At 47.8% G+C, this 23,400-nt stretch overlaps 1 protein-coding gene across 7 annotated transcripts; it reads left to right on the forward strand.

The window, feature by feature from the left end:
* Positions 1–152: 152 nt before the first annotated feature.
* HEPH (hephaestin) lies at positions 153–22,584 on the forward strand. Of its 7 annotated transcripts, none has more exons than XM_042029201.1 (21): positions 155–317; positions 3,500–3,696; positions 5,822–6,066; positions 6,514–6,726; positions 7,307–7,486; positions 7,832–8,086; positions 8,595–8,763; positions 9,920–10,059; positions 10,854–10,985; positions 11,088–11,299; positions 12,950–13,100; positions 13,419–13,631; positions 13,956–14,166; positions 14,431–14,570; positions 15,459–15,590; positions 16,483–16,589; positions 17,339–17,561; positions 18,962–19,101; positions 19,478–19,640; positions 20,325–20,357; positions 21,867–22,584. In XM_042029201.1, the coding sequence occupies exons 2-21, from the start codon at positions 3,536–3,538 to the stop codon at positions 22,103–22,105; spliced, it is 3,459 nt and encodes a 1,152-aa protein (XP_041885135.1). In that variant the 5' UTR covers positions 155–317; positions 3,500–3,535; the 3' UTR covers positions 22,106–22,584. The 7 variants fall into 7 exon arrangements, with proteins under 7 accessions (XP_041885139.1, XP_041885140.1, XP_041885135.1 ...); XM_042029203.1 differs by lacking the exon at positions 155–317 and adding an exon at positions 498–693; XM_042029202.1 differs by lacking the exon at positions 155–317 and adding an exon at positions 701–960.
* Positions 22,585–23,400: the final 816 nt, after the last annotated feature.

A 23,400-nucleotide genomic window follows, 5' to 3' on the forward strand; every position in this document is an offset into this window, starting at 1 on the left:
ACCTGCGGCGGCGGTAGCGGCCCCATTAAATGCGTTCGGTGACGTCACGGGGCGGGTCGGTCCGCGGGAGCGGGGACGGGCCGCGCGGGGCCGCGCGCCGCAGCGAGGGGCGGGGCCGGCGCGCGGAGCAGCCGCTGATTGGCAGGAACCACCAAGCCCCGCCCCTCGCCCCGGCGGCCGCGAGCGTGACTCTTGTTGTGCTCCCGGGGGAGCGAGCGGCCGCGTGACGTCACCGAACGCATTTAAAGGGGCCGCAACCGCCGCCGCAGGTCCCCGGGGAGTGCGCGCCCGGTGCCGTCGTCGGTCCCGCCCAGCAGGTGGGTGCCGCTGGCCACGTGCCGCAGCCCTGCGTGCGCCTCCTCCCCCCTTCCCGGGGCTCCCCGCACCGGGGGCTGAGCCCTGGGTGGGGCGGGCAGGTGCACGCCGCGGATTGGGCTCCGCGTGCGCGGCCGGGGCGCGGCCCGGATGAGGCGCGGCTGGGCCGGGGCGCTCCCGCAGGTGCGGGGCGGAGCAGCCCGGCCCACCCTGTGGGCGGGAGCGGGCGCGGTCGGCGCTGCGGGGCCGGACCGGGCTGGGCTCGGGCTTGGTTAGCCCTCGAAGGCAGCGCCCCCCCTTTGTCCCAGCCGGGCTGGTTCCCGCCGGCGCTTCCCCGTCCCGCTCTGCAGCCCCGCCGCGCCGCCTCCCGCTCCGCACGTAAGGGATGCGCCGTCCGTTCTCCTGCCTTCCTTCGGTGCTTTCCTCTCGCTCTCGGGCTGCGGTTTCTCTGCAGTCGGGTGTCGGGGAACATCCCTGCATCGTCCGCTTGGATCAAATGGGAGTTGGATCCCACCAACCTGCCTGAAAACTGATTTCCGTTCATTCGTGATTCCTGTGCTGTCGGGGACCCGGTAAAGGGCAGTCCTGGGGGAGGATTCTGCTGTAAAGTGCAAGGTTCAGGGATGGATGTAATATAAAATTCGGGTTGGTTTTGGTTTTCTTCCTTGTTTTGTCTTTTTTTTTTTTTTTCTTAATCAAGGCAATTGTTAATATCAAAGAAAAACTGAAAAAGCCCCAACTTTTGAAACGAATTTAGCTACCTTCACCTTGCGCTAGTCGAGTAACTAAATAGTGATTGGTTCCTGTGAAGGGAATGTGAGCACCGACTTTGTGTCATCTGCTACATCTGCATTCAGGGATATTTTTTGCTGTTCCCTACAATTACCCCAGAGATGTGTGCGATGTTGTGGTCAAACTCAAGGCAGAGTCCAGGTGGGACTCTTGTAAAGCTTTAGTAAGGCTGTCCCAAAGGCTTGTCCTTGACTCTTCAATGGCAGAGCGAACCGCTGAGCAAACCACAGAGCGCTTGGAATGCCACGACTCGTGGCTGTGTGTCCCTCCCCTGAGGGGTGCGGGGACGCTGCCGTGCGGAGGTTCTGGGCGCTGAGCAGGGATCCTCACGCAGGCATAGTGGGCTGGCATGGGGGGGCTTGTCTCCACGGGCAGTTTTCAGAACCAGCTTTGAGAGCTGCTGTTCTCCCGTGGTGTGGTACTGCTTGCACAAGCCATCGAGATACGAGAGCACACAAAGACCAGCCTGCTCTGGCTGCCGAGGCTCGGCGGCTCCCGGGCCTTGAGGAGGCCACCCTGTGCGCCGGAAGCTCCCGCGTACTTTGCCCTGAGTTGACACGAAGGCCATAGCTTGGGCTGAGTCAGGAGCATCCCGCTGCCCTTCCGTCGAGGTGTGTGTTGGCAGGGTGGCAGGTTTCAGGCTGAGGACTGGTGCTGCTGTTTCTTTCTACATTGCTGTCACCACTGCCTTTTGCTGCTCTGCTGTGTGAAACAGCACAGGTACGGCTTTCCAAACTCTTTCCTTTGAGTCCTTTTTGGCACAGAGTGAGTCAAAAAAGGTATTTTAGCTCCCTGTGAACAGGAGCAGGTCCTGGAGCAGCAGCAGCAGGGAATAAGGTCGGTGACGGAGTGGTGTGTAGAGGTGGGCACAAGCCAGCATGCTGCTGTTTTTCCTGCACTGCTGAAGCTGCAGGGAAGGGGCTGTTCTGTATCTCAGTTTCATCAGGTGTATGACCAGGAGCTTCTGAAGGGGACTGGCTGGTGGAGCCAGTGGAGCAGATCTATGCTGTGTTGATGGATCCAAAACATCTCAGATTTAGAGATCCCTACAGCTCCCTTCTGAGAAAGGAGGGGAAGAAGGTGTCTCCAAGCTTTGTCCAATTTAATGACTACTTGGAAACAGCAATACTTGATTATCATTAGCTTCTGAGAATAGCACAGTGTGTTTGGAAATCAAGAAGTGAAGCTTTGGAAGGTGCCTAGTCCATTGCCATGTACCGGGTTGAATCATGTCTGTTGGGTATCAGACACTATTAGAGGTTTCAAAGTAGCTGTGTGACACTGTGCTGATTGAAAGCTTACAGAATATCCAGCTTTGCTGCAGACAAACCTTATCCATTCATGTTGCTGTTATAAAGACAGTAAAAATAAATAATGACAGTCTCTTTATGGAAAACCTTTTCCATGGTGTTGTGTCACCACCCCTTTCTGTATGAAAAGGAAGACTGATTCTTTTGAGTTTTCTTGCTAGGTCGTGTTTCTCATTCTCTTGCTTTCTGTTTCTCTCTGCTATTCTGAGTTGCTGTTATATGTCTCAAGAGCTATATCTCAACATCTGGTTTAGGTGCAGTTTGTTTGTTGGCTACATTCAGCTTTGTTAAGGGTATCATTGGGTGAGACCTTTCGTAGTCATTTTCACGTGATTTTTCAATTCAGTTTAATCCTTCCTTATCTTTTGGTGTAATTCTACTGCCCCACATTGCATCAGCTTCTCCTTCATACAAATGGTTCTTTGAGCCTGTGTTTACAGAACTGTATTTGATGATTTCGGACGGTTTTCCTAACTTTTTCCCAACTCTCTTTAGAGTATTTCTGATGCTTATTCCCAACAAGCTTGGTGTCAATTGGAAGTTTTATAAGTAAGCTACTTAGTGATCAAAAATATGGGGAAAATAATGGAACAGAAAGGAAAAACTTTGTGCAGCTCATTTGAGATGTACCCCTGGGTTACAGATAGCTGCTCCCTAAGAGCCATCTTTAAAGAAGTTACAATTTAGAATTTTTTAATGGTGACTAAATTGTACTTCCTCAGGTAACTTAGAATAGAGAGATCTTGGTGACAGTTTAAAATATACAGATCATTGCTCAGGACTATTTCCTTGAGCTTTGTATTTAGACCTGTAAGATGATTTGGAATTTGAGCGGTAGCAAAAAAATGGTTAATTAAACTATTAATGAGAGCACCACATTTGGTGTTGGGGACTCATTACCAAGGCATGATCCCCATCCACCTTGTGTGTTAATTTTGTTACAGAGTGATTTCCTTCTTGAATATTTGAATAATGATCCCAATAGGACTTACACCTGATTTCTTCATACTTTCTCAAAATGTCCAGCACCTTCAAACCAAATGGTCATATTCTGTTTCATTGTTTTTGTTTTTCCCAAATAGGTGTAGCCTCCAAAAACACCTTGCCTTCAGGCTGCAATGGGATCAGTCTGGTGCTTGCTACTCTGCATCCCCATGCTGTCACCCACGTTTGCTGGGGGTGTCACCCGAGTCTATTACCTGGGGATCCATGAGGTGAACTGGAACTATGCTCCAATGGGGAGGAATGTGCTCGCTAACCAGAGTATTGCACATGACCGGTACGTTTGCTTCTAACAGAATTTATTCTGGGAAGGGCTTTAAGCTGTCATTTGATGAGTAATTTCATGCAGGTATTTTGGGGCATCTGAGTAAGCAAGAGACACAGTCCCATAGATTCTGATCTTTATGAGCTTAATGTTTAACTTGTTTTATGCTCCTGTGATAAAACCTGTGTCAGTGGTAAAAGGGATGGTTAGTCTGGAGTGTCCAGAGCCCGTACACTGGAGAGAAGTGTATGGAAAACAAACATGGAACAGAAAATACAGCAGATACAGAACAGATTGTTCTAATATAGTCCAGATTTTGCAATGCTCTACCCCGGAGTTTCATTTTGCTTAGTTCCAGCTGGTGATCAGCTTGTTTATCTTGAAGCATGATGACTTTTCATCTTTGTATAAATGGCTTCACAGAGCCAGCTTGTTTTTGTTTCAGTGGAATTTCAAGCCTTAGACTTAATGGGACCTTCCTGCATGGGATTTTAGGGGCTGTTTGAAAAACATTTTTGTTTTTCTTGCTAAAGTAAATCTGGAAACAGCAATAATTGGTTCGAGCCACTACATAAACAGTGTTTTGGGTTTAGCTTTAAAAACATCAAACCTTTTTTTTTTTGGTCGGTGTTTTTTTCTGTGTGTGGTTTGTTTTGTTTTTCAGTAGCTTTCCATAGCATTTTAAAGGCATTTGTGCTTTTTTTCCCTGCCCTCATTTCCTGTGGCAAATAGCTGGTATTTCTTGACCTGCTCTCAGTCCTTTATCCCTCCGTAATAGCTAACACTCAGGTTCAGACACCTCTTTCAGAAACAGCACAGTGGGAACAGGCAGGGTGTGCAGAAACATCAAGGTCTGCCATTTTAGCATGGAAAAGTCTCTGGTCTCTGGAGATGCTGTATAGATGTGAATTAGTTCACAGGAAACCCCCCAAAATTCAGGATTAATAAATATGTTACCACTGACTCCTGAAGTGATGATAACGAAATGGAATTTGTTTGGTTTCTCTCATAATATGTGAAGAGAAGGAAATGAAATTTAGGGCCATTGAACTTAAAAGCAATTTAAAAACTGTTGTCATGGCAAACAATTAGCTAATGGGACCTATTTGTACAATGATTGTAGAAATGAAATTGCTGGCAATTAGAAAGGGATTTGATGTTGGTTGATTGATAGTACCTCTATCAAAATATCTCAAGGAGTTTTTTTTGTTGGGAAGAAGTGGACTGTGTGGGGAAAAAGAGGCACATCTGTAAAACAAAGTGTGAATTGTCCTTAACACTTTGGTGATAATGGCTGCGGGGCTGACTTGGCAAAGGGCTGAACTCTGGATTGTATAACCAGAGCCAAACCCTGCCTGTTTTTGAATGATGAGGTCAATGCTTAATATTTGGGTCTCAACTGTTCATTCTCTGAGATGGGCATTAGAGTTTACCTCCCTTCCAGGGCTGCTCTATTGCTGCAGGTGTTTGATCCGAAGGGGGAAGTGAGGGGAGTGACCTTGGCTCTCGTTTAGGCTGGTTCCACTAATACCTGGACTGTGATTCATCTCTTATCTATTAAGAATTACCCATAAAGAGCAAATACGCTTGAGAGTTAAACTTTAGTACCTGTATGAGGTTTTAACTCTGGAAGCTGGTTACCTGCTGGGCATGTACCTGCCTGACTCATCTGTCACTCTGGAAGGAATTTGGAAACTCAAGTAGAAAATCATCTTTCAGACTTCAAATTTTGGCCAGAGAGCTTAAGAGACTTCCTCACCCCACTCCACCTGCCTTGTGACTTAGCTGGAAATGGCACAAAGGAATTGAAGTGAGTTTTGAAGAGCCCAGTGAAGGCTGAAGGAGGCATGAGACGTGTCCTTCCTGTGACACCCACATGGGATTGTCTGGGAAGTACTGTCCTTCCCATTTCTTGTTTGCAGGGCGCAGTTCAGGGGTGAATTTTTTGTCGGCTGGTGAAGAGCTGGGGTTGAGGTCGTGCCCATACATGGGTGACTTAGAGCATCCCAGGGTTCTCTAATGCAAAGGCTTTTGGCTGTACCCGGGAGAGTGGAGTGCCACCATCACTCTGCTGCAGTATTGACCAGCTGCTGTATATAATGATGACTCATAGTGCCTTTCCCTTTGAATTCAACAGCCAGGCCTCAGCATTCCTGCAGTCTGGGAAAGATAGGGTGGGAAGCATGTACAAGAAATCTGTCTATAAGCAATACACGGACTCCACGTACACCACTGAGATCCCCAAACCTGGCTGGCTGGGGTTCCTTGGACCTGTCATCCGAGCAGAAGTGGGGGATACCATTAAAGTACACCTAAAAAATTTTGCTACTCGACCGTATACAATCCATCCTCACGGTGTTTTCTACGAAAAGGACTCTGAAGGTAAATGAGCTACTGCCATCATGGAGACAGATTTTTCTCACTGGGAACTTAGAAGTATGCATGGAGGAGAACTGTCCATAAAGCCCCAGCTGGAAAGCAACTGCGTTTGGGTGTTGGGTTAGTAGGGTCATGGGGCTGGAGTCCTGACCTTGGCCCAGGTTTCTTGATTTTAGAACCTCCAAAACACTGATCAGCTAGAGGTTGTAGAGAGACTGTGGGGGCACAGTGCAGAATTGAAGGCAAAGCAGCACTAGGCAGAATGGAAATAATCCTGCTGACTCTGTGCTGACCTGTTTACTGGGCAAATTGCCTCAGTGCATCTTTGAGGAAGTGATGATTCAACACTATTTCAACGATGGGATGGAGAGTCTCAGCTCAGTATAAGGTTACATGTGTGGGCATCTTGGCTCTTCTTGAATGGATGTTGTGATTGCTCAATTGTTCTAGGATCCCTGTATCCTGATATGTCCCCCCAGGATCAGAAGAAGGATGATGCTGTTTTCCCAGGAAGGAATTACACTTATACTTGGACTGTCCCTGAAGATCACAGTCCAACTGCTGATGACCCAAACTGCTTGACCTGGATCTACCACTCTCATATTGATGCACCAAGGGATATTGCATCGGGATTAATTGGGCCATTACTTACATGTAAAAAAGGTAAAAACACCAAGAGAAAGCAGCTGAGGACTGCAGTTCCATAATGTAAAGGTTTTGTGGTGACATGAATAAGGATAGGATGTGAAGATACTCTGGTGTGCAGTTCCCAGCTTCAGGGGGAAGCTTGGTTAGAGGGGACAGAGAGGACCTGGGTTCTAGCTGGATTCTGGTCACTGCATTGTCTTTATTCCTTAGTGGTTGGGCAGGTGTGCTTGCTGGCCTCTTGATCCGAGAGAGCTGCTTGAATCCATGTCAAAAGCAAGACCCTTGTCAAAGATCTAGTTTGTGTATGCAAAACATGGTGACTGGTTGGTTTCAGCTGGAGTGAGAAGACTGAAGGTGTTGTGGTTGAGCCATGCAGTGGCAGAGCTGCTTGGGAGAGAACTGTATTGGCAGGGATATATTGGAAAAGGGTGAGCTCGCCCTCTGGAGTGAGCTGTGGGGATGGTGGGAAAGCATCTGTTTTCTCCAACTCATGTGACAAGACTTGCTCTGCTACTGCTGTTTTAATCTCTTGCCTGATTTATGATTTTCTGCATGAGTGATTTTCTGCATTCGTTCCTTTCTCCTTTCACTTCAGGAATACTGACTGGCAGCTCTCAAAGACGCAAGGATGTGGATGTTGATTTCTTTCTGATGTTCAGTGTGGTGGATGAGAACCTAAGCTGGTACCTGGATGAGAACATAGCATCATTCTGCACAGATCCTGGCTCTGTAGACAAAGAAGATGAGGAATTTCAGGAGAGCAACAAAATGCATGGTCAGTGTCACCTCTGTGAGGCCACTGTCTCTCTGCTGAGACACTCGGGAGTATCAGTGCTCCAGGATCTGCTCTGAGATCACATGCTGAGCAAATGATATCTCAGGGACAGGGCAATGGCTCCAGGAAACAGAAGTATTGCTTTGATTTTATCTTTGCCTTGAATGAGCTTTTATACCCTTTGTTTTAGGAATGAGCTGTGGTACTGGGCTCTCCAAAGCAGAAGAGGAGGAGGAGGAGTTCTGGTTAGGTCCATCCTCCTATCGTGTCTGTGCTGTCACCTGCTGGCAGGAGCTCTGAAGGCCCCTTTTCTGCTCTCTAATTTTGCCTTGCTTGGTTTTGCAGCTATTAACGGTTATGTGTTTGGCAACCTCCCTGAACTGACGATGTGTGCTGGGGATGATGTTTCATGGCACCTCTTTGGGATGGGCAATGAAATTGATGTTCACACGGCCTACTTCCATGGAGAGGCACTCAATATCCGAGGCCACAGGACAGATGTGGCCAGCCTCTTCCCAGCCACTTTTGTTACAGCAGATATGATCCCCAGTAACCCTGGGAGATGGCTGCTGAGCTGCCAGGTCAATGATCACCTACAAGGTAAGGCAGAGGGTGGAATATATCCTGGACTCTATGTCCTCTGTTTTTGATGTACGTGATGTACACTGTGGTAGGGAACAGTGCCTTGGGCATGAAAAATGTCCCCAGATGGGTGGGTGATTCCTTTACTTGTAAAAATTGAAGTGGGCTGGTTACTAATGTGCAGGGCAGCTTTGGTGGGGGTGACTTGTACCACGGTGTGATGTTCCATGTTTGGTACAGCTGAAAGCTGAGATGAGGCAGTGCCTTAGGAGTTCTGGTCCCTGTAAGAGGCACTTGCATGATAGATCTGAAAACAGCAGAAGGCTCAAGTCACTCTCTCTCCATACTTCCATAGCATCCAATATCTAAGGTTGAAAGTTCTGCTCACTGACAAAAAACTCCTTGCTGTGGAATTACTTGCCTTCTCCCATCCATGTGCCTTTTGGGACAGCAGAGGGAAGGTGGGACTGCCCGTTAGGCTGGCTGGAGGGGCTAATGCGAGTGTCCTCATTCATGTCATGGACAGCTGGGATGGGGGCACTCTATGAAGTCCGGCCGTGTTCTCGGCAAGCTCCGGCACCCACCCTGAAAGGGAGAGTTCGGAAATACTACATAGGTGCTAAGGAAGTGCAGTGGGACTACGGACCCTCGGGGCTCGACCAGATCAGCGGGGAGCAGCTCAGCGATGCAGGCAGGTAAGTGAGAGGCTGGTGGGCTTGGGCAGTGTTTGGGGAGTCTGGCCTGGATCAGGAAGGCTGCTCAGGAAAATGTGGAATTTCTTTTCAAAATACATGCTTGCTACTCACATGGAGTCCATTTTCTGGGAAGGCTGACCACCCCATCTAGAAAGGGAGGCTGCTGTAGCTAGACTGCACTGAGAGCAGTATAGGTACCGTGGGGCCCTCCCGTGAGAGTGCTGTGTGGCACAGCTGTACCCACAGGCAGCAGGAGTCCCAGCAGATGTACAGCGTGAGCTGCTGTGTTTGTCTCTGGTCTTCATTTCTGCTTGCTGTGCCTGACCTAGGAACAGACTGATCTATTTGAGAAATTATTCAAAAAGTCCCTGGTGCAGCAGACACAGGGTGGCACAGCTGGCCTGCAGATGGGCCTCAGGTTGGTGTTGCTGCAGGAAGCAATTTCGAGGAAATCAGATGCGAGGACTTGGATGGCAGCCCTCCATCCCATGGTTAGATGACTGTGGTAGCAGTTGAGAGGCTTCCCATTCAGGCTTTGGCTAACTGAAAGAGATTATTCTCCTTCCACAGAGGTTACTTCCCTAGCAATCTGTTGGAGAGGATATACCTTATTCAGATGGAGAAGAGGAAATGCAAAGTGGTTAATTATTTACCCAATGCCATGCAGCAAGTCTTGTAGACCTTAGACCTGTGAGCTGGCCTTGTAACTGCACTGTCTCTCCTGCAAAGCTTGTTACTTATATTTGGTGAGGGTGGTAGTGAAGGAAATAAATACTTTTACAGCTGTTTAGTTTAGTTGTGATTGTGGCTGTCCCCTGGGCTGTCCCCAGCTTCTGAAGAGGTTGGAGTTTTAGCTCTGTCTTCCCACTGACTGCACTGCAGTTTTGTTCAGCCCTTCGCACATCTTGTGTAGTGATGCTGATCACAGCCTGGGAAAGGGCTGTGTGCCACAGGTGCTCCCTGAACACCTGGGTAGATGAGTCTGTAAGGGCAAAAAAGCTTTGCAGAGTCAAAGTTGTACTTGTTCCAAACTAGAAGTGCTGTCCTTGTCTGAAATACTGCTTGATTTGGAGATGCTGATGGCCTTGCCAGAGGAAGCAGGGGAACAGGACTGATTTTTCTATGAAATGACTTGACATATGCTTTTTGCATTTAGTCCTGCTGAGCAGTATTTCAAGCGTAGCCTCTACCGAATTGGGGGTGTCTATTGGAAGGCAAAGTATGTGGAATATACTGATGAGAGCTTCCGTGAGGAAAAGCAGCAATCAGAAGAAGAGAAACACCTTGGAATACTTGGTGAGAATCATCCAGGAACACAAATCCTCTGTCAGTGTCTGTGAGAAGGATGCTGGGAGTGCCAGGTGGCTGTACCTGCCGGCTCATTTTGAGGGGCAGGGAGGGGCACAAGAGGTGCTTCACAACAGTCACATGTGAGAGCAAAGGGAGCAGGCTGAGGTGCGGGATGGTAGAATGGACAGAATGACTTCAGGAGTCATTCTGAAGGTGTTCTAGAGGTAAGGGCTGAGGTATAGTATGTGTGACTAGAGCTAAAAAGGGCACAGCGATAGCTTCTGGTTATGTGTTTTTGACTGAGCCCCTTCAAGGCATGCTGCAAACCCCATGTTCTCACAGAGAGCTTTCTCTCCTGAATGGGTGCTTGGGGACAGGCATGGTAAAGGCTCATAGGTCCTCTCTGGCTGGCTGGGTCATGGCCTTATAGACTCTGGTGGGCTTGGAACATTTCACACCTCTGAGGTACGTGTTTTGGGAGGCTGAGGGGGCCTTGTGTTAAGTGGAGGAGAGACATGGGCCTTTCCTGAGGGCACTCCAGCACATCTGGCTGTTCTGTTGCTTCCCCTTGTGAGGGCGTGATGCCTCTCTGAGTGCTCCTGTAGACCCAAGCTGCTTTCAGACAATCGTTGTCAGCCCCTGCTCCCACTGAGCTCCCTTCAGCAGCAACAAGGCCAGGCCACCTGCTGCCTCTCATCTTTGGCCCCGCAGCTTGGGGGAAGGTGCCCTGTCTGCCTTGGTTTGCCTGATGGCCTGCAGAGATGCTCTGTTGCTGATGTGCTCTCTCTGCTATATTCTAGGTCCAGTGATCAAAGCTGAAGTTGGAGACACCATCCTGGTGACATTTTTTAACAAAGCCTCCTGGCCCTTCAGCATCCAGCCACATGGAGTGTTCTATGGGAAGGCGTCAGAAGGGACGTGGTACCATGATGGTTGGTAGATCTCTTTTCTTGAGTACACCCCCATCACCCTTCAGAGGTGTAGCCGAGTTTGTGCAGGGACTCAGGAATAACCCTGTAATCCCTGTTTTAAAGGCCTGTCCCAGAGTGGGGTTTCTGTGGCGCCGCTGCACAACTTCACGTACCGCTGGACTGTGCCAAGGCATGTGGGGCCCACATCCAGCGACCCTCCCTGCCTCACCTGGATGTACAGCTCGGCTGTGAATCCTATCAAAGACTCCAGCTCGGGCTTAGTGGGGCCTCTGCTCATCTGCAAGTCAGGCACTTTGGATGACAACAACAAGCAGGTAAAGGGGTTTTCCTGCCCCGTTCCTACCAGATTTTTGCTTTCATGTAGAGAGAGGCAGCATCAGCAAAACATTAATGAGCATAATGAAAACAAATGTGCAGTAGTGTAAGTCCAGGAGAGTTAAATCAAAGCCTTGTTGTTGGGCAAGTTAATGCTGGGACAGCTGGTGCCCAGGTCTTGCCTGAGAAAGGCCAGTAGTATTCTGGGCTCTCAAGAGTTGCCCTCAAAAGAGTTCCTGAGCTCTGCTTTTAATTCCTAGAGAAACTTAGCTGGACAACTGTACCTTGGAATAGGTGTATATATAGGAATATAGGTAACTCTTTTCCTGAGGCTGGTGTAGCAGGCTGCTTTCAGAGAGGCACGTGGAATAGTCATTGCAGTCCCAGAAACAGTGAAAAGACATTTTTGCTTACAGGTGTTCTGCTTGGCTGATACAATGCTTTGAGGTTTGGGTGAGCCTCATTTATTCTGCAAGAGAAGTTAATTTTCAAGCAGAGCTGACTACAAAAAACCATGTGAAAATCCATGTCAGTCTTATGCTTTTGCTGAAGAGGTGAAACCTGAAGGGCAGCCAGAATTTCCCCTTGGAATTTCACTCAGGGGTAGTCTATTCCTGGCAGTAAGTCTAGGGAAGCCAGTATATTGGTATCCCTGGGGAGGTACCAGACAGAGGAGCAGAGCCTTGCTGTGAAAGACAGCAGATGGCAAATCAAACCCCTGCTTCCATCCTGCAGCGTGGCTCGTGGAGCAGTGACAGATCTGGGGACTGCTGTCCCCAGAGCCTTCTGGGGGGAGTTCACATTCTGTGGGGGCACCATTTGACTGAATTAGGAATGCAGAAGAAATCAACATGCTACCCAGGGTAGAAATGTGGATCTGCTCAGCAAAGAGGATTGAGAATACACACAGCCCTCGAGGTGAAGGAGCTGTGATAATGATAAACATGGGCAGGTATTGGAAGGGTGTAAGCAAAAGAGACAGACCTTTGTAAGTGTAGGACGGGGAAAAATCACCTGAGGTGGCAATTCTGGCTCCACAATCTTAGGCAAACCTTTAATGAATGCTTAACTGTGGAAGGTGCATGGCCACTCTCCTGTACCCCTGTGCTGCAGCCTGGAAATTGCTCTCCTTCTCAGCAGGCTGGCTGCTTGTGTGCTGCTGGGGACAATGACACCAGTGGGAGAGTCTGGTCACCATCACAGTGTTCTTTTAGCGGGGAAACACCACGCTTTGGAGTGCATTTCTTAGGAGAACTAGCACTCTCGAGGATTTAGGGTAATTAAAAAATCCCCAATCTAGGCCTGTGATAGTGTCGTCATCAGCCTGCCTTATGTCTGGGCTCTGGTCTTGGGTCTGGTTTGGACAGACACCTACATGCAGGTGTGGGGGAGGAAGGGGGCACTGACTTCATGGCCTTGGCTGAGTTTTGTTCACTTTATTCACATGAAATATCGTGGAAAATGCACAAGTGGTGCTTTTTATGAAATAAAAGAGGAATGTTCAACATGAGTAAAGGGACAGAGTCCTGTCCCTCAATGAGCCATGTTTTAAAATAAAGGGAAATATGAGAGCCAAGCAAAACAGTTCTAACTCTAAGGATAGTTAGTTGGTGCATTTTAGAAGTTAACAGCCATCATTGTAATTATAGAAAGGGATCGACAAAGAATTTTATCTTCTCTTCAACGTGTTTGACGAGAACCTCAGCTGGTATTTAAATGCCAACATAAAGTACTACTTGAGGATGGAAGAGACATCTGTGAAAAAGGATGATGCCTTTGAAGAATCCAACAGGATGCATGGTATGGTCGGATGCTGCTCTATGACAGCAGGGATGAACCTGCAAAGCACGGGCTGATGTTCACCTAAAGGCTGAGCTGGGGGCTGGACAAAGGGCTGTGTGGTGTTGGCCTGGAATCAAACCAGGCTGGAGGCACCGGGTGAGACATGGACAAGCAGCACAGCTGTCTGGAGAAGTGTGCTCTGAGTGTATTCAGGGGTCAATTACAAACAAGTTACCCTTCTTCTGACTGGGAGGCCTGTCCTATGAGGTGTATGCTCAAAATGAATCTCCTGGCTGACACCTGCCTGCAGAGAGTTAATTCCTTTCTCCTTTCCAGCCATCAATGGACTTATGTTTGGTAACTTGCCTGGGCTGAACGTGTGTGAAGGAGACAAGGTGTCCTGGCACCTCCTGGGCTTGGGCAGTGAAGCAGATGTGCATGGAGCTGTGTTTCAGGGGAACACCATACAGATGAACGGGATGCGGAGAGATTCAGCCAATCTGTTCCCCCACACCTTTGCCACTGCTTTCATGCAGCCTGATAACAGTGGTGAGTGCCTGCACAGCTGACTGGGTAGATGGAAGAGTCTCCCATTGTGGTATTTGCTCCTGTGGCTGATTCTCTAGCATGGTATGAACTCTTACAGGGTGTGCTGCGCTTCAGGTGCTTATTGTGTAAGAAAGCTTCCTGAGATGATCTGTGTATAGAACTTTGTTGTGCCATTCCTGCTTGGTTTCTCCAATCACTCCTTTTAACCTTGGCCTGTGGCAGCCAAGCTCCCTAAACACCACAGCGATAACACCCAGCACATACTGACACCATCCAGGAATCTTCAAAAGCAACTGATTTCCTTGTTCATCCTGCCTCCCTCAGGGACTTTTGAGATCTACTGCCAGACGAGCAATCACTACCAGTCTGGGATGAGGGAACAGTACATCGTTTCCAAGTGTGGCAAGGCGGGCACTGCCTCTGCCCATCGGTACACGGGAGTGCGGACGTTCTACATTGCGGCGGAGGAGGTGGTGTGGGACTACGCGCCTGACCGCAGCTGGGAGAGGGAACGGCACAACCACTCTGCACAGAGGTAGAGCCCATCTTCTGGGGAAGCCTGTGGCAGTGTCCTAGCAGACCCTGGTGGAGCCTGTTGGGTGTCTTGGCCACCCCGTGACCTGGTGCACATGTTGGTGGTGCTGCTGGTGGGAGCACAGCCCTCCACGTCATTACGCTCTCCTTTGCAGCCCACGCCAGCTCTGGGAAGCCCCTTCAGCTTGTGAACCCCCTGACACAAGTTAATTGTTTGTTCCCCATGAGGTTTTGGTTATCTCAGCACTCGTTCTGCATTTCTCAGCTATGCTGACGTGTTTCTGAACAACGAGAATGGACTGCTCGGCTCCAGGTACAAGAAAGCAGTTTACAGGGAGTACACGGATGGCGCTTTCCAAACCCCCAAGGCCAGGATAAATGGTGATGAACACCTGGGGATACTGGGTAAGGATGTGTGCAGAGGGTTCACCTTCCTCTCACACAGCAATGGGACTGGGGCTCTAAAGCTGCAGTGGCTCACAGCTGTAATCTAAAGGCTCACTGGATATTTAGGCATCTGCCATGTGTCTGAGTGCAGAGAAATTGGGACTGTCTCCAACTCATATCTGCCAGCTTTGGAGACAGAAGTTAGAAGGGTCCTGTGCCCAGCTTGCAGGAAAGCCTGGGCTTTCCCACTTGCCTTTGCACCAGTGTTCTGTTGTAGCTTGGGCAAAGCATGTTTCACAGCTGCATTTCTCTGACTATGGGACAGAAACAAGCACTGACTTCTGGAGAGGGGTCTGAGAAATGGATGGGAAAATCTGTAGCTGTGAGAAATGCTGCTGGGGTGAAAGCAGGCAGCCTTGGGAATTGGAGGAGCATTTTGCAGTGACTAGTGGAGATCTGTGGAGACAAAACTCTCTGTTATGAACCCAAGGCTGTAAGTGGTGTCAGGGTAGCCAGGCTGAGGCAGAATCTGCCACTCAGAATAGGCTGCAGCTCTGGTTTGTGACACTGTCAGGCTCAGTTGAATATTACCACATGTTTTAAAATCAATAGTAAGGGGTGATCAACATGTGACATTTAGCATAGCAGTATTCAGAAATCAAGCGTTAGCTGTGCTGGGCTAATGTAATCACCTTCATTGTCCTCATTGTGAAAATCAGTCCAGTTTTCTAAGACTTGGATTGGGACTGACATTGAATTCTCTTTTTGGGAGGTAGAGAAGAGGAACATCATAAATACTATAAGGTAATATTTCTGGGGAGAAGATGTTGAGAGAGGGGTGGGAATATCCCAGAAGATGAGCTGATGGATTTTGCTGATCTGAGAGTACATTCTTCCTGTCTCAAGGCCCTTTTCTGTGGGCGGAAGTGGGCGATATTCTCAATGTTGTGTTCAAGAACAACGCCTCACGGCCCTACTCCATCCATGCACACGGGGTGCTGGAGCAGCAGACTGGATATCCCCAAGCAGCAAACCCTGGTAGGTTCCTGTCTCTAGCTGCATTCCTGCGTGGGCTTGCACAGCTGATTTTAGCCCAGAGCCAGACTGGTTTCCTTAAGCAGCCTCAGATGTCCTGGTTTTGTTACAGTAGAGTGCTGGAACTGAACAGTGGCTCATCTTTCAGGTCCACCATGGTTTTAGTGATAATATTTGTGTGGGAATGGCAGCCATGTGGGACATGTGTAGGACATTCTTTTGTGTGCAGCCTTATCCCCCCACATTGAGTGTGGTCGCTGTGTGAGAAGGGGAAGGTGATGGCAGGTCACAGCTCAGCCAGTCTTGGGATGGGGAAGCCTCCTCTTTGGGATGCATGAGCACAATAGTATGAAAATAGTATGAAATAGGAGAAACACACAATTGCTTGCTGGGATCTGGCTGAAATGACCCCTTTGTCTCATGATCCAGATGCCAATGTATTTAATTTTTGGTCCCCTCCAACTCGCCCAGAATGTCCAAGCCACAGTCAGGCTGTCAGCCAGATCCTGTCTTTGTGGAATGGCTGCTAATATGAAAAAGGGTGATTTTAAAACCCAGTTTGAATCAGCATCATAAATTCACTTCAAAGAGAAGAGAGAATCATCTGAATGAGTTTCCATGGTCGTTCCATGGTCATCTCCATGGTCAGGCCCAGTCTCAAAAGCGGCAGATAAAGCTGCATTGTGCTGGTACCAGACAGTGTGTTCATCCTGTGACCCCTCTGTCTTGCTCTGAGAGGGGAGCTGCTTTGTGTTTGGGGAAGGCAGATGCAGTATCTGACAAATAGAGAATTGAATTTGGGCTTTGGAGACAGGATTTTCTTTTTCCATTTGGTTTTGCTGCTGCTTAGTGAGTGGCTGTATCACCTGATGTATGGTGCTGCTTGGTCCCTCAGGTGACATTGTGACATACCGGTGGGAAATTCCCGAGAGATCTGGTCCAGGACCAAATGATTCAGCCTGTGTTCCTTGGATCTACTATTCCACGGTGGACCCAGTAAAGGTAAAACAGAAGTTATAACCAGGAAAGCCTAATTAGACCAATTTTTTACCCCGTTTAGAAAACAATGCGAGTTGGGTACAATTTAGAGATTGGCCCAGCCAAGAGGTGGAACAATCACCTGGTAACATATCCAGTCTTCTCCTTGGAGAGGAAGTCTTCTGAATTTTTCCTGTTGTTTGTCCTTATTTTATCCTAACAAACCTTTGTAAAACAATTCCACCGTCTTTCCTTGCTAGTAACCTTGCTCCAGTTATTTGTAGGATATTAGAACATCTCCCAGTTGGTCATGGTTTCTACTGGTGAGAGCCATAGGGCTAATCTAGAAAGGCAGAAATTGTCCAAAATAAACCTCATGAATAAAGCAGGAAGATTTGACCATTGCTAGAATTGTCATAGCACCGACTTCACAGGGCAACAACCTGGAGGATCCTGCAATAAACCATCACATTCAACCCAGAAATAATGGCCTTTTTATCTCAAGTTGCAGATGTTTTTGCAGTCACAGAGTGGAGAATATTTTGATACCATCCATATTTATGACTTTTGGATTTGCATTTAGAACAGCACGTATAATTCCTGTTCCTGTGCTTCAGTGGCTGGTGCTCTCCAGCAAGAATACTTGTGTGGCAGAACTGGTTGTTTTAAGTGGGGTGATACGGGAATAGAAAATGATGTCTGAAAGGCAAAAAACTGTGAGTTAAGGAGGGTGAGAAGGTCCTTGCCTCAGATCTCTCCTTCCTTCTGATTAGGATATGTACAGTGGTCTGATCGGGCCCCTGAAGGTCTGCCGGAGAGGGACCCTGCGATCTGGTGGGACCAGGAAGGATATAAAGAGGGAATTTGCTCTGCTCTTCCTGGTTTTTGATGAAAATCAGTCCTGGTACTTGGAGGAGAATGTGGAACGTTTCAGGAAGGGAAATCACGAGATCAACCTGCTGGATGAGAAATTTGTGGAAAGCAACAAAATGCACGGTAATGTTGGTGTTGATTCTGCCACTTCTCTAAGTGAGGAGCCTGACTTGTGGTGAATAGCCTCATCCTTTTCCATTATCAGTGGCACAAGCAGAATTAAACTGTCTGTTCTCAATATTGCAGCACACCTACAGCCCAAATCTTTGATCTGCAGTGAAGGCTGATCATTGTGGCTGTCCCTGTAAAGGAGGAATAGCAATATCCAGGCCAGAGGGGTTAATCTCTGATGTGTCTGAGTGACTCAGAAAAAGAAATAAAATCGAACATGAAATTAACTTGTCAGACAGACTTAATTCTGTTTGTCTCAGAGACCATCAGAGTATGTTAGCCTTTAAATTAATTTTCTTAGCTATGTGGCTGCAAGATGTGGCTCCGTTGTTTTAGCTCATTATCAAAAAGCTATTTCTATCATAGAAGGATGAACACATTTGTTTGAGTTAGTGTGTTTTTTATGTTAGTTTCTGTTCGTTTTATATCTGGATCTGTCTAAAATACCCTCAGCAAAACAGGTCCCTTGACAGTTGTGGAGATAAGAATAGTGAGGAGTTGCATTTTGTGTACTGTCATTACTATTGGTTTTGTATGGGTGAGATAAAGACTCTCGAAATACACGTCCATGAAGGTGTAGTTGTTAACCCAGTATTACAGCTAGCAGAACCAGCATGGTGAAGTTGGATACTTGTTTTAGGCTACACAAACTGCCCAGGGCAGAGCTGGGAGTAAAACCCTGATGCTCTGCCCTCAGACCCAGCCTCTTTCCATCTTATTCCCTCTGTTGTCATCTGAGCATGAAAGTCTCTGTTGTGTGTGTCATGGCAGTCAGCTCACCCCCTGTTTCAACCCCTTTCCTGCATGTGCAGTCACAGCAGGATTCCTTCCAGCTGTGCTATTTGAGAGATAAAGTCCTGCCATGCAGCGATTTTACAAGTGGTTGGAATGTGATGTGTGTGGCCAGCCTGAGGCACAGGACCACAGGGCTGCCCACTGGCAGGATTTACCCCTTTTCAATGTTTATCAAGGAAATTGCTCAGACATTTATGTGTATGTAGGTATATACATGTTTCTCCATCATTGGGTTGAAAAGGCCATTTTTATGCATTTTGACTTCTAGAAACAACCACTTCTGCTGGCTGACTGCAGGTTTTCAGCAAAGGTAGTTTTTGAGATTTATTTGAGCTGAGCTACAGCATGGCCTTGAGTTCAAGTTACTTTTCCTGGCTGTGAGCATAGTGGATAAGTAGCTGAGCTGGGGGGACTGTCCTATGGGGGACACTAACTGCTGATACACTGGCTGCTGTATGAGCTTTATAACCTCTAATCTGCCACCTTCCTCTGAGGAGGTGCAGCACCCATACAATTTCACTAACAGCCTTTTCCCTTCCGTGTTATCCCCTGCACAGCAATCAATGGCAGGCTCTATGCCAACTTGCCTGGGCTGATCATGTACCAGGGAGAGTGGGTGAGCTGGTACCTGCTGGGAATGGGTCACGAGATTGATGTGCACACAGTCCATTTTCATGCTGAGACCTTCATATACAAGGTAAAAATATCTGCTGATGGTAAAGCAGGTACTGCCTACTGATACCAACACTTTTAACTTGACTTTGTATTTGAATGTTTTTTAATGACTCCACAGCAGCTTCACCCAGCTAGGAAAAGGATGTGGTTTTACACATCCCAGTCTGACTCCCTGAGCCTCTGTGTTGTGCTGAGATTCCAGCTTAATCCTTGTTAGGGTTAGGCCTTACCAGATTGTTTGCTTTCCAAGCTGCAGCCCTGGAGCTGCTTTTTGAAAGCTTTTTTTTTTTTTTTTTTTGAGCTTTAAAAAGCTGAAGTGGTCCCAGCTACACTGGCAGAATTTTCTTCCTGAGAAGATGCAGTGAGCACTGCAGCTAATGGTCTCCCTCCTCTGACAGAACGGCAAAAGCTACAGAGCAGATGTTGTGGATCTGTTCCCTGGGACCTTTGAAATGGTGGAGATGCTGGTTGGGAACCCTGGGACATGGCTGCTTCACTGTCATGTGTCTGACCATATCCATGCTGGGATGGAGATCCTCTTCACTGTCCTGCCTAGAACAGGTAGGGAGCTGTCACCATAAAGCATCCAGCAGCACTTCCTGCTACTGCTGTGAAATTCTGAGTGTTTGTAGCTCACCTCTCTTACATACTATAAAAAGCCAGTTAATGGAGCAGATAATTACTTAAGTGTTATTAAATTATGATGTTCTCTTTAAATATGGTAATACCTGGAGCTGAAGTCAATAACAAATTGTTTTCTGGAGTTTACATTACCTGTGTTGTCATTCTGAGTTTGGTTTCTGGCTTGTGTCTGAATTGCGATGTTCAGCTCTCAGCCAGTAATTGCTCTTACTAAGAACTGGAAGGTGCTCAGAGCCGAGTGACGCTCAGTACTGGGTTTGGCTGCAATGGAGCTGATGTGGTTTTAGATTTATTACCAAAACAGCGAATGTCCCAGTGGTTCAGCTGTGGGTGACCAGTGTCTGCCCAGTGTCAGGGCCATCTCTGTTTCTCCCTCAGCACTTTTCTTTTGAAGGCTGGAAAGGATTGTGCACTGGGACTGGGGCTGGCTCTGAAGCAGGTGATACAAAAATTCTCTTATGTAGAGAGGGAAAACATTGACAGGACAAAGGACAGCCTCCTAGTCCTGGAAAAGCATGCTGCCTCTGGATCTGATCCTTGCCCTGTTCTGGGCTTTGCCTGCTCAGCCCAACACCTTCTTACCTTCCTTTTGTTTCCTTTCAGAGTCAGAGCTGGAAGTCGTGAGTGTCACCCCAGGTATGGTGTGTACAGCACTGCCAAACCCTGTCTGTGGGAAGGGGAGGGGGCAGATCCCTGAGCAACACAGAGGTTTGGATCTGTGCAAGGGGAGGGAAAGGCAGTGCCTGCAGCCTCTACTCTGCCAGCCTGGCAGTGCCTCAGTGTGAGGCCTTGCTTCAGTAGATAACAGGGAGGGCACCAGTCTGTCCTCTGGTGATAGAAATAAGGAAGTTGGGCTGGTTAGGCTTGTTTGCCTGTGTTAGGTGGAAAAGGTTAGTGACCTCGCACCCTGTTGTGCTTGCTATGAATGGATTCAGATTTGGAGTGTGAGCATAGGCAGAGGACAGTGTCTGGAATGGATTGTCCTCCATCTCTGGACTGTCAGTGACTCTGTGGTTTAGGGAAGTTTCACAATCATCTCTACAAGCTGAAGGGATGAAGTCAGCATGCAAACACGCACATCTGCCTTCTGCTCTCATGTTTCCCTGAGAAAAGAGCCCAAGCGTGTGCCCGGAGTTTTTTGGGCGTTGTAAAGAACAGATGTGAGAAGACATTTGGTTGAGCAGCACAGGGAGAAGGGGAGTAGTAGATATGATCCCTTTGAAATTTTCTGGTAGAAGTCTGAGTAACGTACATTGGTGGTTTGTTTTCCTGATTTCTCATCTTTTTTCACAACTCCCATTTTCCAGCTGCTGTGAAGAAATTCAGCTGAGCTGATTTGAGAGCCAGTTCAGGCCAGCTGCAAATGCAGCCACCTAACTACAGCTCAGCAGGCTTTCTCCACTGTTATTTCAGTCATTTTCACCCCAACATTTTCCTCACTCAACATGGCCATACCAGAAGAGGAGTAGGAAATGTGGGAGAGCAGTAGTGGCAATATTAAATAATTTGGTTTTATACCTTATGGAGGTATCAGTTTGTGTATGTTCACCAGGCAGAAACCTTGGCCAATAGTTGTTGCCTGAGCAAACAGCCCCTTTTCTCAGGAGGTGGCTGCTGCCTCTGTGTGGAGGCACAAGCAAGCTCAGGATCTTGGTGACTCACCATGGGCATGGCTGAGTGCTCGGTGGTGTGTAGGACAGCAGCCACTGTTAACAGGGAGTGTGGACTGGGGGAACTTGCAGCAGCCCCAGCCTGGACACTTGTTCTCATCTCTGGGCTGGGGACAGAAGTAGCTGGCTGTCAGGTTCTGGGGTGGAGCAGGTTAGGGAAGGAACCATCCATCTCAAATCTCTGTGTGGGCTCAGGGATGAGGGTCTGACAGATGGATGGCACTGGGGCCTCCTTTGAGTCATTGAATCACTGAGGTTGGAAAAGACCTCTAAGATCATTGAGTCCAACCAATAACTCAGCACTGTCATGTCTACCACTGAAACATGTCTCTAAGCTCCATATCTACACATCTTTTGAACACTTCCACTTTGATTGCATCAGGTTTTTCTTTTGCTCCTTTGTTGTATTTCTTGTAATGTTTCAGTTGTGGTATTGCTGGCTCTTGTTGAAAATACCTTTCTGGTTGTCTCTCAGGGTTGTCGCATGACGATGAGTCCCAGAAGATGATGCTTTTTGGATCTAAGGTGACCCAAGAGCAGATAGAGGCCACAGTCATCTCTCTGGCTGTTGTAGGAGTCCTGCTGCTCCTGGCTGCTGGTGTCCTCCTGGGAGCAGTCATCCATCTTGAGAAGCAAAAGAGGTTACGACGCAATCGGAGATCCATCCTGGATGATGGATTCAAACTCATGTCTCAAAAGAATTCTGGTCTGTGAAAGCCATGTACAAACATTGGGCTGTGTACTTGGAGCAGGGGCTGGATCCTTGTCCACAGCAAAGATTTTGGGGCATCATTTCAAATGTGCACTGTACTTCTAGAAGCTGAGGAGGGAAAGCTGGAGCCCTGACCTCTTCATGTATTCTCCTCAGCCCTCTGTAAAGAAAATATCTATCCAGGAGAGATCCAAGGACCCTTTGAACTGACTGAAGACAAGTAATGATTAGAAAAGGTCCTTCTGAAATACTCTCCTTCCCCAAGGAAGAGAGGAGACATTTTATTCTCTCCAGAACAGCTCCAGTTGGTCTTTTCTAGCAGAATAGCTTAGGCCAGATTCCAGTCTTGCTCCATTGCCAGAGCTGAGTTGGGAATTGTCTCCTAAGAAACTGTGAGCCATTAATGTAATTAATGTGAAGGAGAGGAAGATAATATTTTCAGTTTTGTGAATCAATGAAGAATACAGAAAAAAATTGTTAATTTAGAGTTGGATTGCAGTTTTTTGATGATTAAGTGGGCAGACACAAATTCAGGGCACTGCATGTCACTGAGAGCCCCATCAAGGACCATGATGAGCTGTGCCTCACTGTCAGCCTTGCTGTGACGCATCCTTTTGCTCTTTGCTGGGAGCCAAACTGGGATTGGGTGGTGGGACCAGAGTTCTGTAGCCCACCTGTGGGCTGTGGTGGCCGTCTTCCAGGATCAGCTGTGCTCACACATATCACTGTAACATCACCCTTTGTGTGCCCACACATCCCACAGTCCCATCACCCTGTCGGTCAAGTACTGAGCCTTTCCCTATGAAATACCTGTCCAGCTCCCTCCCCTGAATCCCCATTACTCAAATGGATGCAGGTTAGTGCTTGTGTATTTCTGTGCCTGGTTTTAAAATGGAAAGAGCATAAAAGCGATCTGTTCTGGGTGGCTTTCAGAGGCAATTAAAGCAGCTAAATGGCTCTAATGACAAGGGACTGCTGGGGGCTCCTTAGGTATAACTACCATTTTCTTCAGAGCAGTGGTTATCACATACTTAATCATGTTCAATTCATATCAAGCCCCTACACGTTTCCAGCTGCCTTTTCCTTTGGCAGCGAGGACAAAGCTCATTATTTTTCTTTCATTTCACTTCATTAGGCCTGGTGAGGGGCTGGAGGGCTGTTGAATACTCTGAATATGGATGATCTTTGCTCAGATTTAAGCCTGGTTCAGCTGCTAATGCAAACCACAGGTTTCCAAACCCATCATTTGCAGGGAATTTTAGAAGCTATGTTATGAGAAATAAGAATGAAGAAGGAA

This window comes from Corvus kubaryi, unplaced genomic scaffold (genome assembly GCF_017639235.1).
Source record: "Corvus kubaryi isolate FWS band 111438036 unplaced genomic scaffold, C.kubaryi_AGA036_p1.0 37322, whole genome shotgun sequence".
In the NCBI taxonomy this organism is placed as follows: domain Eukaryota; kingdom Metazoa; phylum Chordata; class Aves; order Passeriformes; family Corvidae; genus Corvus; species Corvus kubaryi.

What these genes read in the sequence shown, in the direction of transcription:
- HEPH (XM_042029201.1), top strand. Translation starts at nt 3,536, where the DNA reads ATGGGATCAGTCTGGTGCTTGCTACTCTGCATCCCCATGCTGTCACCC. An exon ending in CAGCTCAGCGATGCAGGCAG is followed by an intron (nt 8,764 to 9,919) that starts GTAAGTGAGAGG and finishes TTTTGCATTTAG; the next exon opens with TCCTGCTGAGCAGTATTTCA. An exon ending in TGAACACCTGGGGATACTGG is followed by an intron (nt 14,571 to 15,458) that starts GTAAGGATGTGT and finishes TCCTGTCTCAAG; the next exon opens with GCCCTTTTCTGTGGGCGGAA.